The sequence below is a fragment of the Simochromis diagramma genome, unplaced genomic scaffold, assembly GCF_900408965.1.
Source record: "Simochromis diagramma unplaced genomic scaffold, fSimDia1.1 OVJJ01000618.1, whole genome shotgun sequence".
In the NCBI taxonomy this organism is placed as follows: Eukaryota; Metazoa; Chordata; class Actinopteri; order Cichliformes; family Cichlidae; genus Simochromis; species Simochromis diagramma.
In genome coordinates, this window is record NW_024387423.1 from 5732097 (window position 1) to 5750968 (window position 18872).

General features: G+C 38.5%; 1 protein-coding gene across 1 annotated transcript in view; it reads right to left on the bottom strand.

The window, feature by feature from the left end:
* dnah5 (dynein, axonemal, heavy chain 5) overlaps positions 1-18872 on the bottom strand; it is a 94930-nt gene that overhangs the window by 28426 nt on the left and 47632 nt on the right. Inside the window, exons 65-77 of the mRNA XM_040012864.1 lie at positions 17037-17240; positions 16380-16559; positions 13397-13534; positions 11596-11731; positions 11008-11189; positions 9674-9808; positions 8241-8396; positions 6575-6757; positions 4685-4789; positions 4303-4441; positions 3885-3999; positions 3369-3559; positions 1955-2076 (exon numbers count right to left, since the gene is read on the bottom strand). Coding sequence (XP_039868798.1) covers positions 1955-2076; positions 3369-3559; positions 3885-3999; positions 4303-4441; positions 4685-4789; positions 6575-6757; positions 8241-8396; positions 9674-9808; positions 11008-11189; positions 11596-11731; positions 13397-13534; positions 16380-16559; positions 17037-17240 — 1986 coding nt within the window. The remainder of the gene's footprint in view (positions 1-1954; positions 2077-3368; positions 3560-3884; positions 4000-4302; positions 4442-4684; positions 4790-6574; positions 6758-8240; positions 8397-9673; positions 9809-11007; positions 11190-11595; positions 11732-13396; positions 13535-16379; positions 16560-17036; positions 17241-18872) is intronic.

The window sequence follows — 18872 nt, forward strand, 5'->3', positions numbered from 1 at the left end:
TAGGCTTTATAAAAAAGGAACGTTTTATTTATCTTAAAACAGAGGAAGTGGATAATTTTTTGAAATAAGATGGTTGCAATATGGTCTATAATTAGGTGAGACACTTAGATCAAGCAAGGAATTTAAGAAGTAATTTAATGACAGAAACCTTAAAAGCCTGTGTTATGTATCCTGTTAATAGTGACAAATAAATTATAATTAAAATTGTAGTATCACCCTGGCTACAGCGATGAAAAGAAAGTGTGTACAAAGTGAAGACGTAGAAGACGATAACTGAACATTTTCAAACATCATCACTAAATGCTTGACTAAACCTCAAAACTTCTGTTGAATAACTTAAATTTCTGAATAACATCGAAAGTCAGACCTGTCCTCACAATAATACTGCAAGAAAACTAGCCCATTCGCTTATACCATTGGTGTGTATCTTATGAAGAAATACACAAAGCCAACTTCAATGTCACTTTGCTAAAAGCAGAACAGTTAGAAAGTCCACCACCTCTTCCTTGTCTTTTTTTTTTCACCACCTCTCTAATCCAGAGCGTTTCACTTTAATTTGCTACACAGCTACAACATCCAGGGGGACCTCAACCAGTCCAGCTTCAGTCCAGGGCTAATCCAATAACATCTCGCAAAAACGTTCCCCACCTGTGGGTGGATGTTGTTCTTGGAAAACAGCTTATTTAGGCCCAAATTATAAACTATCACCATTGCAAAAACTTCAGGCACCGACACATATGGTGGTCAAGTCAGAATCATAAATCACCTTAAACACGCATGTTTTTATCTTTAGTAACAACAGCAATGCCATGGATAACTGTGTGTAATCGAACAAAATTAGAAAAAATTAGGCAGGTTTCCTAATAAAGCTGTATTAACAACATCTTAACAACTAGTTTCTTTAAGAAATCAAGTCACTTCAAAGGGATAAAGCAAGCCCTGCTTCTAAATCTCAATAAAAACGTACCTTTAAAATATTGCTCATATTTAGGCATGTGTGTAATCTTGAAAAAGAGTATGCCCTTTAATGACTACTTACTGCAGTCAAAAAGCTACCTGCTGCTACTTAACATTAAACTGAGAGTTGCTTATGTTTGTCTATTAGCCCTGAAAGCATTAAAGTATTTTAGGGGTTTAGTGCTTTGCTGAAGAGTAATTAACAGTAATTACTGATAAAACAGAGTGTGTTACAATTTTAAGACCTGCATCTGAAATGCTAATCCAACTATCCCTGTGATTCATGCTTAAAAAAACCAAATGTCTATTTCCAAGTGCACACACAAACACACACACACACACGACTTTCACATTTTAGTATGGACATTGAATTGACATAATACTTTCCCTAACTCTAACCATCAGAAATGAAAGCTTAATTCTAAATCTAACCATAACCTAATTGTATCTCTAAAACCACATTCTGAGCCTCAAAAATGCCTTCAAATTCATGAGGACACACAAGTGACTGTCCTCACAAAGATATTCAAACAAGTACACACACACACACAGTTTGTGTATGCACACATGCTCAGCCAAAAGTATTTGACTGGAAGTTTCTCCAACTAAGCTCATTTCACAGAGCACTGAGTTTTGACTCCACGGGGACCACAGTGCTGTCATTCATCCACAAGGGTGTGTGTATTTAAGTGTGAGTGACAGTCCATCATGATGAGTGTGTGTCTATGTACAAGAGGGAAATGAAGTGAGCCATGATGAGACTGATATTGACATGCTTACTAGAGCAAAGAAGAGCTGTGAAAAGTATTTAATAAGCACCTTGAGACAACTGCTGTGTATGTGAGTGTGTGAGTGTGCAGGTGTGTATGTGATAGATTAGAACTGCTATCTGAAGACTTAAAAGATAAAAGTCCAAGTGGGTAGATTTTCTGTAGGCTAAAGGACACTATCATACAGCTGTCAAGGCATGTCTAAATTGATCAAGTGTATGTTGTACCTGATCCAGTATATCAGCGAACTGCCAAAGTTTGCTGAGCTCTACAAGATTTAGCCAGGTCATGTCAAGGATCCATTTAGCTGGTTTCTGGGGGCAAGCCTTCAGATCCAAGGATGCACCTCCTGAATAATATGAACGTGAACAATTACAGATATAGACACCTGCAAGTATAACTGGAGGATCCAATGTAAAAAATTCAATTTTAAACTCCCAAAATACATAACAAATGTAAAAATGCAAACCCAATCTTCAAAAACACAGAAAAAGTCATCAGAATTGTAATTTGTTGTTTATCAGGCCGGAGCTGACAGATGGTGAAGCTGCGTGCGTGCACCAGACTGTGGCTGTTCTGGTTCTGCCAGTTGCCATTGCTGGGTTTTATCCCCACAGTGAGGAGCACTCCATATCATATTCAGTGAACTGCTACAGTGTCAATATGTTCAAATTGTGCATAGTTTCTGTCATGAGGTTTAAAACCTGTCTACTCCTTGAAATAAACAATAAATATGGTTAAAGAAAAGAATAACAAACAGCAGAAACAGATGGCAATTTTAACAAACCTTCAGGCTGTTTTGATGTGAATGATAGCTTTACAGAAACCCTTGTATTTTCATTTTTATTTCGAAATGGTGTTTTAAAATAAATCTTAAGAAAAAGTAGGGAAAAACAGTTTTTGTCCAGATGAATATGTTTCAGAAAATCTGTCTGTTCATTCTAACAAGCTGTAAGAAATATCATAATCATGTTTACGACCATGTGATCGATCAAACAGGAAGTAGAGTGTTGTTAGCTAAATGATCTATTCGTTAGCTGTAGAATCTTTGGTTCTGGACAATTTGTGAGTCAGCACAGCACTGGCAGCCTTCATGCACTATGTGTCTCAGTACTCAGTGATCCCGCCCTGTAACTTTACATGGTCTAACACTTTGTAGTTTAGCTGATGGTGGAATATCTAGGAGTGAAGAAATTTCCCAAACTGACTTGTTGCAACGGTGGGATGTTGTTAAATTCTTAGTACTAAGAATCTTTGTCAATACAAGCCATGTTTTTTCATAGCTCAGAGCAGATGTGTTGAAACTCATAATTTTGGGTCTTAGCATTTTTATCTTTTATTTGTTTTCCTGCGTTACTGAATAGATTTCATTTGGCGTATTTTAGTAGATCATAGAAATATTGTTGCATTGTTTGATGTTATTTCATGTAACGAAAATTCTATTCTTTATATTTGTAATATGCAGTTAAATACCTAATAAATAAAGAATACTTATGCACATCTAAATGCCAGTAATCAACATGAGTTATGACCCCACTGAAACGTTCCAAATATTCAAACTAACCCATGGTTGCATGTGCTCACAAAAACAACAATTTACCCGTACAAACAGAACCTTCAGTGTTTGCATCTGCCTCTTACCTTTGATGAGTGTGAGGAACTCCTCGTGTTTGACCTTGTTGCTCTGCATGTCTATCTTCAGCGTCATCAGCAAAGTGAAAAGAAACTTGTGGTCCTCATACAGGCCCCGTGCTGCGTACTTATAAACTTCAAAGGTCATGAACTCTATGATGTTGGCGATCCGCTTACTTGTGATAGGGCTTTTAGAAGACCTTTTCAGGGAAATAAACAGGTCTTCTAAATAACATAGCAACTTGAAGATTCTGTTGCTATGTCATAAAATTATACTTGCCAGTCGTAAGAGTGAGAACTTCTCTAAAATCAAATATAAACTACTAGTAATGATTGCACAACTTCATGAAGTAATAACTTGCAGGTTTTTACATTAGAAAGGTATGGTGGTTTAAATGCACAATAGTTCCTTGATTTGAAGTTTGCAAAGACTTTCCAATATACATATAAACACACAACAAATTACTATGGGCAAACCAATTCATTAAAGGAAGCAGGAAATGGTAAATATCAGCGTATCCTCACCTGGCCAGAGAAAGGTCAAAAAGTCCCAGGAACTGTCTAAGAGACGTCTGATACATGACATTCACCATACTCATCTCTGTAATCAGGAAGTACAGGATGCTGCCCCTGGTGGCCACTGGAATCACACAGGGAAGCACAAAAGCACAAACTCCAACAAAACAAGCAATATCGTTCATGAGGACATTTTAAACAGGTTTTTGAAAGAATGTTCTGTTAACTGTAGCCTGTATTTTTAAATTAAAACCAATATGTCTCACATTTTGTGTGAGTATAAAGCTCAAAGGCTCATTGTCACTGCTTCATCTGAATTAAAAGCAGAACATTTGTGTAACTGAAGGCTGACTGACACTTTTCTGGCTTACTTAGAAAAACACACAAAAAAAAGAGGGAACTTTGTTTTTAAATCATTTTCACTTACCTGGCCGGTACTCCTCTCTGGCTGCGTTGATCTGGATCTCAGTCTCTGCGGCAATCTGTAACTTCTGAGTGACTTCTTCAGCCGTACACTTCGTGTTGCTAAGGACAAGAATCAGACTCTCATCATCAACCAAGGAACCCTAAAAAACACACAAACAAATTTTTTTTTAAAAACGATTATTTTTCACAATTTATCTCTTATAAAGCAAAAGAGAAAAAGAAAAAGAAGGCTGCAAAATATTTCTAGTTTTAATTAAAAAACGAGAATGCACAAAACTTGGCCCCAACCTCACCCATGCAAACAAATAAAACATTTTCCCACTGGTGGCAGTGTAGTTAACCATTTCTAAAAAGAACATTTCTGACACATTGCGGTTTCTTGCCTGTGTGCTCGTCAGTCGGTAGAGAAGACTGTCTTCTAGTTCCTTCATCTTTCTCTTGTTAGATGTCACATCTTCCAAGAGGTCTGTCCTCTCCTTCTCCAATTCCTGGTGTCATAAAAGCAAAGAAAACACAACCACATGAGCAGATATAGCTGCAGGATGGTGCTAGAGAAAGCCTGTCATTAAAATCAAAGGTCTTTGATTCTGCATTGCTCTGATGAGTTGATTCTGTCTGTGGCTTTAGACTCTTCTCCGGTGCCTGTCTATCATGGTGGCCTCTGGTAGCTGTCTATATTATTCTTACTAATATCTGCAGCCGCGTGAAGGTCAAGAAGCTGAGATTTTGGCAAAAAAATTAATAAATACCTTATCTAAATGAATAGATGAGCAGAATCCTTATGAAGAATAAAAACGCCCCTAGAGGAGAGATAGCCTCAGGGTGATGATAAGACCTGTAAAGCTATGTTGTCGCCCTTTTCTCCGTAGTCCTAAGTAAGCCCCAGCAAATGACTCCAGCTTACCTCTTCTAAGTGTCCAAAAGTGTTATTTCTGCACTGGGGAAAGCAGGTCTTATCAAAATTTACACCACAGTCTTGCCTGCTGGGAGCATAAATTTGACCAGCATGTTAAATCCCTTTTAGAGTATGAGAGACAATAATTGTGATATTTTGTTTTGAGAGTGCGAGAGATTAAACTAAAACAAAATTTGTCTTGTTATCTAAGTCAAATTTAATGGTGGCTCATAAGTAGGCCGACTATCCACATCCCATTAAACTGACTGCCTTTAAGTGGGTATAAAAAAAAACACTCACCACTTCTAAGTGGCAGGTGTGTTTTAAATCAATTATATTGCTATTTTGATTGTAGATTACAAGCATATTTTCCTAAGAACTGCTGTGTTGGACACTATCACAGCAGGTTGTTATCAATGATAAATGCTCTTTACATATAATATAATATAATATAATATAATATAATATGAATACACAAATATTTATGAAAATGCTTTTTTTTTTGACATTTCCTATAATTTTACTTTTACTATGAGAATTATTATGGTCAAGACAGCAGGCTGGTTTGAAACCAGTGGGTCTGAGAGGACAGAATTAGTATTCATACCCTTTCTATTACTGCATATGAATGATTTCAATAGCTTACAAAGACAGATGTAAGTCATACTGGAGCTGAAAGCTGTGTGTAGAATTGAAGTTTGACTGAAAGTAAAAAGAAACGATTCAACAGTGATGTTGGGTTTGTGAAAACTGCACAAATTGTAAAGACAAGAAGCAGGGCTTACAGCTGAGGTAGTAGTTTTAGCTCTTATTTGATTAAATCCAAATTTAGTACACAGATACAGTAACAAGCCTCTTCCCATCTGGAATAAATCTTTCATTTCATGACCAGCTATCAGCAGAGGGAAAATTGCTTTTCTGTAACAGGACCAGCCTTTTCAGAGTGACAATCAATGAGTCCTGCATTTGGTGCATTTATAATTCACTAATCTATTCCCCAGTGAGACTGACGTCACTTGTCTGTGTCTTTGTGCGTATGCTTGGTACCGATACACGTGAGCACTATTTCTGGGTTACTTTTATTCCCCACTCACACTGTGTTTGACCAAAGCAGGGCGGTTGCAATTGTTTGTATTCAAATGGCGTTCTAATGTCACAGTACAACTCCTGCTAAAGAGAGAAAATGAGATTGGGAAAGATGTAGAGAGTCTGCATTTAAATGTTGTTCAAGATTTATTTCAGGTTCTACAAGGATGCACATAAGCAGTATTAATGCAGGGGTACAGTCTAATAGTACATTATGCTAACCTAATTTAAATATGTTCCTTAATTATGTATCGTCTGGCTTTAGTGGCTACCATTTTGAGTATTTGTATACCTGCTTTTCAGTGAGGATGACTCTGCCCAGCAGCTGGTCCTCCAGTCCTCTCATGGTGACAGTGAAGTCAATGATGGAGGTGCGAGCACTTATTTCAGGAGTGTAAGCCGGGTTAGGCAGCTTGGTGGTCATATACAACCTGAAGCCCTTCATCACATCCACTTCTTTGTCACCAAGCTTCACCTGCAAGAGGGTGTATGTGTGTTATTGTTTAGAATATTAAGTCTTACAAATAACATAATAAAGAGCTCAGAGTTGGAATTACTGGTTGGAGTTCTGGTTTTCCATTGGACATTAATGTGGGTGTATTTGGATGCTAAAAGTTCATATTTTTAGCATCCAAAAGTGCAGAATTAATTTAGAGTGTTCTCATTTGTGTTTTCAGGAAATTGGAATTGTTCAAATCTTTATTAGCAACACAGAAAAGACATTTGCGCACAATATAAATGTTTTTTTCTCCAAAAATGCAAGCCATTTTTTCCCATTAAAAACATATGAATGTTCTGTTGTACCCAGAGTATACTTCCAAAGCTTAATTTGGGGTCGTCATTTAGGCTAATGAAACCAAAACCACTCAAACTGTGATCTGCAATTTTCCCAACTACAATTATCTTCAACATTACATAAAACTGAAGCTGCAATAGAGTCAAAATCGGTGCATTTCGCATCTCAGGAACAGGAAGCACTCTGCAAAAGTATGCTGCAATTTCAGCCTTCATCCTGTAAAATCATTTGATTTTTTTATTTTTGTTTTTTTACTAACATACCCCCAAACACCCACAACTCACGCAACAGCATCAGGTAGCTCCAGTTTGTTTATTTCGCCCCCCAAAAAATAATATTCATTCAAATCAACCCACATCCCATCTGCACTGGCTCAATGCTCCACAGCCTGAACTCCTTTGCATTAGAATGTGAGCTAATACAGGATACCGAATGCACTTTGTGTACTGTATTTAATTTGATGTTACTTTAACAACTGATTGAGTTTAATTTATGTGGTGAATTTAACTTGTTTGGCATCAACAAAAATGATGGAAATAAAAAAGAAAAGGAAGTTTCATTACGCAACAGAAGTCTGTTAAAGTATCGACACTTGCCCTTGTTCTAAGTGGTGACATATTGAATGTTTGTTTCCCTGAGTATGTCTTAAAATTTTATATTTTATTGTATTTTTTGTTAATGTAGCTTTCAAAACTGTCTGAATACCCAAAGCAGAGTCAAGAGAACCAACTGTGCCTTTTTGACAAGATCTAATGATGCCGACCTTCTATAAAAAACAGCAAAATAAAGGAGGAAATAGTACAGCGTACACTGCACAGTGTAAACCCTTTTCCCAGACTTACCAAGTACATTTTAATCTGTCTCAAAAGAATTAATATGATCTAGGAAATGTGGTCTGGCTGCCAATGATACTCATACTTAAAACTCTCTTCTAGTCGACACTACCTGTGCAGTGTCAGCGAGAGAGCTTGTTTTTCTCTGTCTGAGCTAATCAAGCCCTATCAGTCCAGGTGTGACAGCTGGCGTGCCAAGGAGAAGCTGGCAAAGTCCCATCATACTGACCGCTAGTCTTTGAACATGCCTGCCAATTTCATACCCTTCTAACTAAAAGTAAAATCTAACACATGGATCTAAGTAGGATTATTTCGTTCTGTGTTGTTACCTTGTAAGTGGAGCCGGTTTTGATGAAGTTTTTCTCAAGTATGTTGTCAAGCGCAGGGTCCAACTCCTCCCCCACATCCTCAATCAAAAGGGGTCGACCAAGAGACAAACTGTCCTCTAGGTGGTTCTTGAAGTACTTGTGATTCAGTGAGGTGATCTGAGATCAGACAAGAAAACACATTTTAAAATGGTAATTGTCTGATTTCAATGTGCAGTTTGGATGACCACCACCACAGAGCCTGATATTGTCCTGAGGATATGAAATAAATGGGCTAAATGTGAGAAGATTTTACAAAACAGACAAAAATATTGATTTTACTGTACGATACAATAACCTTCCTATGTGACCTCAGCAGCTATAATATTTGTCTCCAACAGGAGTAGGAGACACATGTGTGGTTTCCTCACTTTTCCTTCAGAGCTACAAAGGTCAGCCTCTATGTGCGGATTCTGACTGTTCAAGCTAACAAAGAATTGCTTTTCAAGTGAGCCATTTTTAGAAAAAAATAAATAAACTTTTTCTAATGATGTGACCTGAAGAAAGGGTTGAAACCTACCGCTGGAGGAAATGTGTCTCCAGGATGCTCATAATGGGATTTCAGAATGCATTCACTCGGCTTAGAGATTGCCCCTAACAGGGTCAGCGACTTTTGCTTAGCTTATTATGTCTGCAGAATTGGTGGTAGTTTTTTGTGGAGGTTTTTGACATTGTGCTCTGTATACTGGACAGCAGGAAGGACCAAGGGCATTAAAGAATTTAGGACCACAGTTACTAACAAGCAATGATGATCCACAAGGCCAGTAACATTGTGGGGACGGAGCTGCACTCTCTAAACGTGGTGTCAGAGAGAAGGATGTTTTCCAAGATAAGGACAATGCTGGACAATACCTCCCACCCAGTCACAGGAGCACGTTCAGTGAGAGACTGAGATTACCCAAATGCACCACTGAATGACACAGGAAATCATTCCTGCCGGTGGCTCTCTCTGTAAAATTCATGAATCTAAACCACCAGTACACACTGCAGTAGTTGCACACCCTTATGATCTGCACATCCTATACAGGAATATAAGGGCACTGCAATTTCAGTTTTGTCTATATTCAGTGTTGTCTAATATATTGGGATATTTATAATTGGAGCTATTTTCGTTTATTAGAGCTGTTTTGTTCTATTTTTAAATTAGTATTATTTAATTGGTACTTGGTAACTTTAACTGTTCTTACTTGGAACTGTGAACACACAATTTCCTCTAGGATTCTGATTCTGATGTTAGAGGCCACTAAAAATCAAAATGGGCACAGGACATTTGGACTGGTGAAGAAGACTAGGTATAATGCAAAAGGCTGCATGACGGATGGATGAATGGATGCATTCATTTAACTTTTATATGCTTCAGACATTGAAACGAAATTGTAGAAGATAGTTTTGCAAACCTGTAGCTCATTCTTGGCTTCTTTGTTCTTGATCCAGATTTTTCCCTGTGTCTGTGGGTCAATAAGGAGGGGGAAGCGGGCAGCTTTGGTTACAATAATGCCATTGTGAATGGACAGGTCATCATTTGGCAAACCCTGTAAGACACAACATGAATAAATGGTGAGGGTCAATCTTGATGCTTAACAGTATCTCCACCAATGATAAATGGTCCAGCAATCAATGTTTCCTGGGATCCTCGTTTAAAGATAAATAAAAGATATTAGCAGCTACCAGTGCTACCCATCAGCCTTTTAGTAGCACCTATGGTATCAGTTTAAAAATCCTAAATTGTCTGGTTTTCAAGTTATCTGATTTACAAACTGGGCGTCCACACCACCCGGTTGGCGACCCAGCAGACTGACAACAACACCTCATCAGCTTTTTACTGCTGAGGAGTAAAAAAAAAATATGACTGTTAACATAAACTAACATTTACACAAACATTAAAACAACTTAAGCTAACAAAAATGTTAGCAATTCTAGTTAGATTCCCATATATTCACAAAACTTCTTTCAACTACTAACTACTACATTACTGTTACTACAACCAACAATAATAATAATGATGCTATCAGTTAATTTTTAATTAACCTAATTACCTTATTTTCCGCAGGATTTTAAGGTGCACATAAAATCCTTTAATTTTCTCAAAAATCGACAGTGAGCCTTATGTATGAATTCTGGTTGTGCCGATTTTATGTGGTACACAGCACTCAAAAATCTGTCAAAACATGTTTTAGTACAAATATGTTTTGGTAAGCTACGAAGCTGCACCGCTGATGGATTGATTGTCAGAGCGTTATGACAACCGTAGTCAAGAGCCTTGCGGAATAATCTGGGTCCAAAACTCCGTCAGTTTCAGGACAGGTCCCAAAGTCGAACAAACAGTGCGACATCACAAAGAGTTAACTGTCTAAATTATTTCACATTTAATAAAATGATCAGCGTTGCTGATTTACCAGGTGTAACGATTACGTTTAACATACAGGCATCCATGAAAACTGAATTTATAAGATTATAGTTATAGGTTAGATTAGAGTTATAGGTTAGCAGGAAGTTAGCTCGCTAGTTTCCGTCTAAACATGATATACCATGTTATGACTGAGAGATTTCTGAAAAAAATTAAAACATACAGCTCTGCTATCGCTTCCAGCATAAATGAAGACAGAAAACTAAACAGCAGTGATGCTTGTAGGGTTACTGAAGTTGGGCTAGCTGGTATATAATGCTGTGCTACATTACATGTGGCATTAATATGTAAAAACATCTCTAGTTGGCAAAATAGATCACTGACCTGAAGGTTCCATTCACTAACTGTGGGCGCATCAATGAGCAGTTCAGTCAGATTGAGGTTGTTACCAAACGGGATGTAACGTTGCTTCAGCTCTCGCTGCCAGTCGTTTAGCAGAAGGTTACGAAACTCCTGATTGAAAGGTCCTGAGTAAGAAAGAAAAGCTGTGGCCAGAAGAACATCACCTGGAACAGGAACAAGCGTTGTTACGTGTACATACTTATCAGTACACATCAGTGTATCAGTTACATATTAATCAGATGTGGCACTGCCTATGCACTGAAATGAGAACATGCCTAAATATTAGTGGGGTAATTTTAAAAGTGCAAGAAATTCCATGTCAAACAGTAGCATCACGACCATCCCGCTGATAAATTAAAAACATTAGCATACAATAACGACATGACAGATTAAGGTTATAACTCCAAGTATAACTGCATCATCAGACAGAGATTTTTCACTTCACTGCACATTATTCATCCACAGAACATTTCCCATATCATACAAAGAACTTTATATTATTGTGATAGATATTTGTTATTATGTTGCAGAGGCTAACTCTGTGTTTTTGAAACCTGCTGTGAAACCCACCCACGAGCCGTTTGGTTTGGACAGCAAACTCTTTGCTCTGTTCCGTCCATCTCTCCTTCTCGCCAGCGAGACCGCTGATGAGACTGGACGCTGTCTGCATCTTGTGTCTGCAGCGCTCAGCATCCTCCAGCAGCGTCTGATGGGAAAGGGGCCCACAAACAGGTCAGTAGGTTGATGTGTCTATTTAGCCTTGTGTGTCTGTCCAAGTGTGTCTGCCTCTATCCAAGTCTTATTCCACCATCTGCACGTTCGTGGATTAAACCCCTAAAAGCTCATCTCTGTTCATCAGAATTACATACCCGCCATCATTATCTAACTTAGTACGCATGAATCTAAGAATATTTGCCTCTTCCCTCAGCTGCTCACCAGCGAGCTGCCCCTCACTGCATGCGCAAGCCACACTTTAGGTTTTTTTGCTTGACAGAGAGGGACACAGTGCCCTTCCACACTGCTGAAGTGTGTGCTTTGTTAAGCAGGAGAGAAAAACCGAGGGCTTCTTCTGTAAATCAAGAGGACTATAAAGGAGAGGTGGTGCTGTTCCAACAGGTCACAGGAGAGAAGAAGTTGTGTGATGTGTCAGGAACACAGTGACTTGGGCAAAATAAAGAAAATGCTGGGTGTTAAATCTGTGATTACAAATAAAGCACACAAATGCAGACAGATTAACACGTCCTGGGAAGCTTGTATTGCCCAAGCTATTGTTGTTAATGTTATCTTCACTTTATCTGTCTTCTTTTGCTTTCCAGGACTCATTTTTAAAAAATATATTTTACCACTTTATAAAGGGGAAATATTGAAAAAGGCATGTGGCCTGTGCTATGAAGCAGAATTTCATCTTATCCTGGTACTTTCAGGGCTAACCCTGAGTTTTTTGTATTATGAAGGTGGTTTACTTCTTACCGAGTTATATCACCATGGTAAATTATGCTGCAAATCTAACTTGCCTTTTAAACATAACTGAATTAAACACTTGATTACAGTCCATCAGATTCTGTTTAGATCATCAGTATCTTAATGACTGAGCTATGATATTTTTAAGCATGTCTGTTTCCTTCCCATGAGCCTAGTGTTCCCAGGCTTCATCCAAAGAGCCATCGAGATTTCCAGTTCTTTTTCTGTTTTTTGCCTTTTATTGTTTAGTTATGGACTTCGACTGCATTCCTAATAAAGCTTGCTTTCTGTTTTACATCGAGACTTTGGTCTTCACTTGGAGCCACTCCTGTCCATCATCAACACCAAATGCCTTTGCAACGAGCCTTTCAGTCTCACTTTTAGCCCTGGAAGATGAACAGTCTCTGCATCTTAATCATGACATTATAACCTGTTCCCGTCCTGGTCTCTTAATCAGGGAGTCTTGATTCACTTGCTGTTCCATTAAGATGTTACATTTCACGTCACAAAGTGTACTGAACATGGGAAAACACAGACCAGATGCTCTCACAGACCTCCACAGAGGATTAACCGGTGTTACTCAGTCACTTCAGTAACTAAGGTTCAGTCCTTTTTTTCCTTTTAGCCAGGCTGTCACAGATCTTATGGTACATTTGTCATACTGTACATACTGCAGTTTATAATAATATTGTTATTACATCAGTGGCACATTGATATTCTCAAAAAACATTTTGCTTTCTTGAAGAATGTAGGAAAAAACATGTAACAAATAATAAACACAGTTTATCCCCTATAGTAATTGTTGCACTTTCAAATAAAAGCTAAAGGTATTAAATTCCTATATCAGGAGCAACACACAGGTTTTGTGTACTGAACTAAATTACAGTTGTGTTTTGATGAAGTTGCTGACCTGTTTCTCCATCATTGCTTTCTCATATTCCCCCTGTACCACATCAAGCTCTGCCTGCTTGGCGTCTAGCTCAGCCTGAGCTTTCTGAAGGTCCGCATTAGCTATGGTCAGACGATTCTCCTGCACGGCCAAGTTAGCCTAAAAAAGACAGAGAAAAACAATGAAAGAGTGTGTGTGTGTGGGGGGGGGAGAAGAGCTGTGATGGTTTGTTTGTTTGTTTGTTTGCTTTGTTTTTTGCACATTAAAAGCTTCAGGTAAAAAACAGAGAAAAAGTCATTAAATAGTTAAATGGTTAGTGGGGTGCCAGTTTAGCTCACAGCATGCGCAACCCACAAAGATTAAATGCAGCAGCCAGCGTTCAACTCTAACCCATGGCCTCAATTACCAGTGTGCTATCTAATAGAGGCAGAAATGTCTGAAAATGGTTAGTAAGATATTTTAGAAGAATGGACATAAACACTGAAAGAAAGAGTTTGAAGATGACAGAAGTAAGCAAAAAGATAGTTTGTGTATAGAGCTAGGGTTGAAGAGAAAACACTGAAGCTCAAAAGCTTTGGAGAAAACTTGAGAGTGTGCTTGGTGTGGGATAAGGAAAAAACATAGCTATTTAATATTAATTGACATCTGAGGGGAACATCCCTTCTCATCTTTCTGCATGTCTGTCCATTCGACTGTATCTCTGTATCCAGCTTAAAGGGAAAACACCACTGGGCTCGAAACCAGAAAATCTGTTTTGTAGGCTGTGCTCCACAAAAGGTCAAAATAAAACAACAGCGCCGAGGGATGTGTATATATGTAGCTGTGTGTGAGTGTGTTTGGAGGGGGATTAGGGAAACAAAGTGGAAAGGAGGAAAAAGAAATTGGTGGCTAGAGCGAAAAGAATAGAAAAGAGAGAGGTGTTGAATGAGAACTAACAAGGGGGACAGCAACAGATGTCATCATCAGGCAACATTTCCAAAAGCATAAATGTACACTGTAAATGCCTTTAAATGACTATGACCCATCAGACATTCACAGCAGCTTGTATTTACTTGTAGTTAACCGAGTGGGTGATTCTTCAGAAGAATTTTGCCTTTTGTCTTGGTGAAAGCACATGTTACAGCCATGGGTCACTTCGCTCCTTCATCTGGCGTGATTAGCCCTGTCTGTTTTGTATGCTTATTAGCATGTGCAAGCCCCTGTTAATGATTGGTGCCTGGACTTGTCTCTCATCCTGCCTCCTGGCCTGCTCTGCGTTCTCTCACGAATGACTGGACAGTTGCCCCGGTGCAGTGGTTCAACTGGAATACAGCACTAATCACAGCAGCAGCTTTAAAAGAGCTGCCACTTTGCTATTCAGCACAGTGTGAACAACGTGCCATGCTGTGTTTCCTGATTGCATGAACTAAAGGTTGCTTGTTAGCTAGTTTTGTATTGTTTGTAGCTAACAAGCTTCTGCAAGCAACTCTGTGTAGTGCTTCTCATGATTCTGTAACCTCTTCCGTTGACCAAGCTCGGCACACTCATCCAACTAGAGACACTCAGTTTAGAGGGTGACTAGTTAAGTAAGTTTGTCCCTTTAAAAAATGATAAGTAAAAGAGAAATTAGTTGAAGTAAAGTTCAGTTGCTTCTGGTTAGAAAGCGGTCATTGACACTGTCTGGCATCTTTATATCCACTTTTCCATCGTGTTTAGACTACATTATCTCTAAACATATTTTCTAAATTTCTATATTTTTTTGACCAAATAATTTTTTGTTTTGGAAGAATTAACTGCTGAATAAGGTAAGGCTGAATATTAACACTTTAGAAACGTTCTAACATTGAAAATGTTAGCTCTATAAGTCATAAGTCCTTTTCCCCCCAAAACAGCCACAGATCAAGAAAATGTTTGATTTAAAGGTCAATCATGGATGCAATACACCGTTTTTCTTTTTGTTAAACACTTTACTTTGCCTTTAGTGGCTGAATTTGCTGATCCATTTAGTTGTCAAAAATGGCACACACAAAAAAAGACAAAAATAAAGATTTAGTATGTTTGTATTTTATCTCTGGGGTAAGCATGGAGGTGAGAGAAGGCTCAGCTGGTAAGCTTTTAGCTTACACAACTTGTGATGCTGTGCAGTAATAATCAAGACTTTGCACATATTTTCTGCAGATATCAGATCTGGGTGTGTGGATTTAATAATTCATAATTATTAATTAAATAATTCACAGGGATTCCAGTGACATAAAGCGAATAAATAGTGCAGCCTGCTGCATAAATAAGGAAAAATAGATTATATCAGTCTCTTGGATGTAATACAAAAAAGCACTTCCCTTCAGTTGTAGAAAGCATGGAGAGTGTCTAAAATGTAATCTTTTTATTTTCAGCTCATGCCAGATTATCAACAAGATGTTTCACTGTATTGAATAAAAGCGAGGATGTCATGATCTTAAAAGAAGTATTTTTATATTTTCTCACACACAGTAAATCCTACATTATAGGATAACCTAAATTCTCAGATACTGATTAGTATGATTTTGCCCCACCCAGCACTCTCTCACTCACTCTCACCCAGCAGTCTTTGAGCACAAGGAGTCTGAGGAAATCCATTTTCAGGCTTGTATCACAAGATTAAAAACGTAAGCCTTGAAAATCTGAGATGCACCCAATGTTTATAATCAGTGGATAAATACTTCTGAATTTTGCTGCACTTCAAACTTCTACCATCAGCAAATTATTGCTGCTGCAGTGTGGGAATGTGCCTTTTTGTGCCTTTGTGGCTTGTGGTTTTTCTACAGAATGAAATGTTTCATATTCATCAGATTGGGAGAATAGTCCAAAAAGTGTGTGTGTGTGTCCCTAATGTTACACATTTTAGGAGGTGTTTCATAATACATATTTGTAAGGGTGAGTTTAACTTACAGATGCCAATTGGTAGTCAGTGGAATAGTAGATTATTCAGTTCACTTTCTGCTTTTCTGAGGAAGCACTCTACTAGATCTGCAATAATGTTTTTTACCTTCAAGGGCAAGACCTCCTTGTTGATGGAAAAGAAGGAGGCCATGGCTTTGGTCCAGGATGCTATGCCAGCTACATTGCCACACACCCTCTTGGCTGTTTCGATGTTGTAGTCAGGCATTTCAAAATAAGGCTGCAGGAGCTCCACAGTTTCCCTATTAATGCTGTCCTTGGGGAATTGCTTCAGGAGGGGAAAAGAGGCAGAAAAAACAGAATGAGTATGCAGCGGTTTAATCTGGGACTTATTTCAGCCTGTGCATTTAGACAAATGCTGAAAATGCAAAGCTATACAAAACCAGAGTAAATGAAAAACATACATACTGAAAGGGACAAAGACAGAAAATAGAGCATGTACTCAATTGAGACCAAAATTGCATCAGGATGAAAAAAAAACTATTTAAATCAGGGCATCAATGGGTTATGTTTAAAATAAAAGGTGTTTACAAATAAATATTTTAATAAGACATGAACCACTTTTATGGAAGTGCAGAGACTAAACTCTTAGAGTCTAAGTTTAGTCCTTTCTATTATGTAGAATGTAGCTTTCATTCATGTTAAACATGGCAAATAACACAAAGCATAAATCCTGAATCATGTGTTGAGATAATATGAGCACTTCAGTCTTAACTATATACAAATTAAATAAATGTTACTGCACCTGCAGACTGCCCAGGAAGTTTCCAGCAGTCATGAGTTTTAATGACTCCTGCCATGAAGGAGTGTTGCAGTTCTTCTCTGGGTCAACTTTCACAGGGTTGACCTTCCTCTGGAAGAGCAGCAGCACGCAGTCCATGATCCGCATGATGAGGTGAGGGGGGCGACCGAGTGTCCGTACTGTGGCAATATCCGACGGTTTAATTGTCTATGTGGGCAAAGAGGACAAACGGAGAGTGGGAGAATTTAGAACAGTCATTTACTGTATGGCATGACCCCGATGGGAGAGCTGGAAATGTGTGACAAGTAAGTCGAGTAAGGATTTGACGCCAACAAACTGGACAAACGCAGAGCATGTTAGGAGACGATTAGAGCAGCGCGTTACTATGACGAGAACAAAGGATAAATCATTTGTTTCTCATTACCGTGTTCAAAGAAGAGACAGATACATTAATGAGGATTATACCTAATTCTCCAGTTTCAGAATATAAAAGCAGAGGAGGTGTGCAGAGGGAAACAACACGACGACTGTAAGTATAAACTGTGGCAGAATGAGAGGAGTTCAGGAGAGGGTGACACAGGATTTCCTCCAGGGACTGATTAAAACAAGAGACAGCAGACCAGTAAAGAAAATGTTCCTGTGAGAACTGTTCGGCTGCTTTACTCTCTTCTTATCTTTTCTTGTTTTGCACTTCCCATTTCTGTTCTCTCCTCCTTGCTCCATTTCCACTCAGTGCAAGCCTGAATCTCCCACTAGAGTGTCAGCCACCAGACAGTCTGGGTTATCATGTACTTCTACTTTCACTAGCCTATATCCTCTATTCTCCTACAGCTTCTTATGAAAATCTCTCACTAAGCCCATTGTTACAAAATAAAATCATCACTCCAGTTCAGCAAGAACTACAAAAACTAAACCATTTTATGCTTTACTGTCATCATTAATCCACTGTAACTATTAGCAAATCAGCTCCTTTTGTATGACAAGGAAATGTTATAGAATGGTACTGTTACCTTGAGTTTGCACACACACAAACTCGGTCCTTTTAAAGGCTGGGTGAATATCCAAATTAATCACGAAACAGAACCAGTCTGTGAATATTTTAATGTGACAGTGTGGTATGAAAAGCCTGAAGAAAGGAAACATGAATTCCTTCAACTCCTCTGCCACTAAAACTGATGTTCTTGAATAAGTTAGAAAATATCTTTTACTTTAATCTCGCTATACTGCAGAACACCAGCAACATTAGGAAGTGTCTTGGGTTGTCTGTTTAGAAAGCCGAGGTTTCTATATGCAGTTGCACGATAACATTTTTTTAATGAGGGAATTGCCACAGGAGATCTGCATGCAACCATCTACCCAGGAGGACAGCTTTAATTACAATGCAGCTAGAGGCACCAGACGACCATACTAAGTATAGACACACCAGGACAGTAAAGCTGCAGGCAGAAACATTCATACAGCTTCACACATTAAGTCACAGAGGGCTTTAAGTGGCACCCTGAAGCAATACATAGTAAAAGAGCAGGAGAAATCTTAATTGGGTAAATGTAAGTCACACATTAAAGCACAAAAAGACTGCCCTCACTTTTTTAACCCCTTAGCAGTCGGACGTACCGCCCACGGTACGTCCGACTCCTAACCCTTTTAGGCAAAATTTGTAGGACTGCTAAGGGGTTAAATATTCAAGTTATATTGTAGGGTTAGATCATGAAGGCAAAAGCAAATATGCTTTGCTTTACTGGATCAAACATGCTTACATTCACCCCCCTAAAGCTGTGACGCAGGAAGAACTCTGCTTATGAGTGAAATAATCTAATAGCTACAAGACTCATGGTGTCT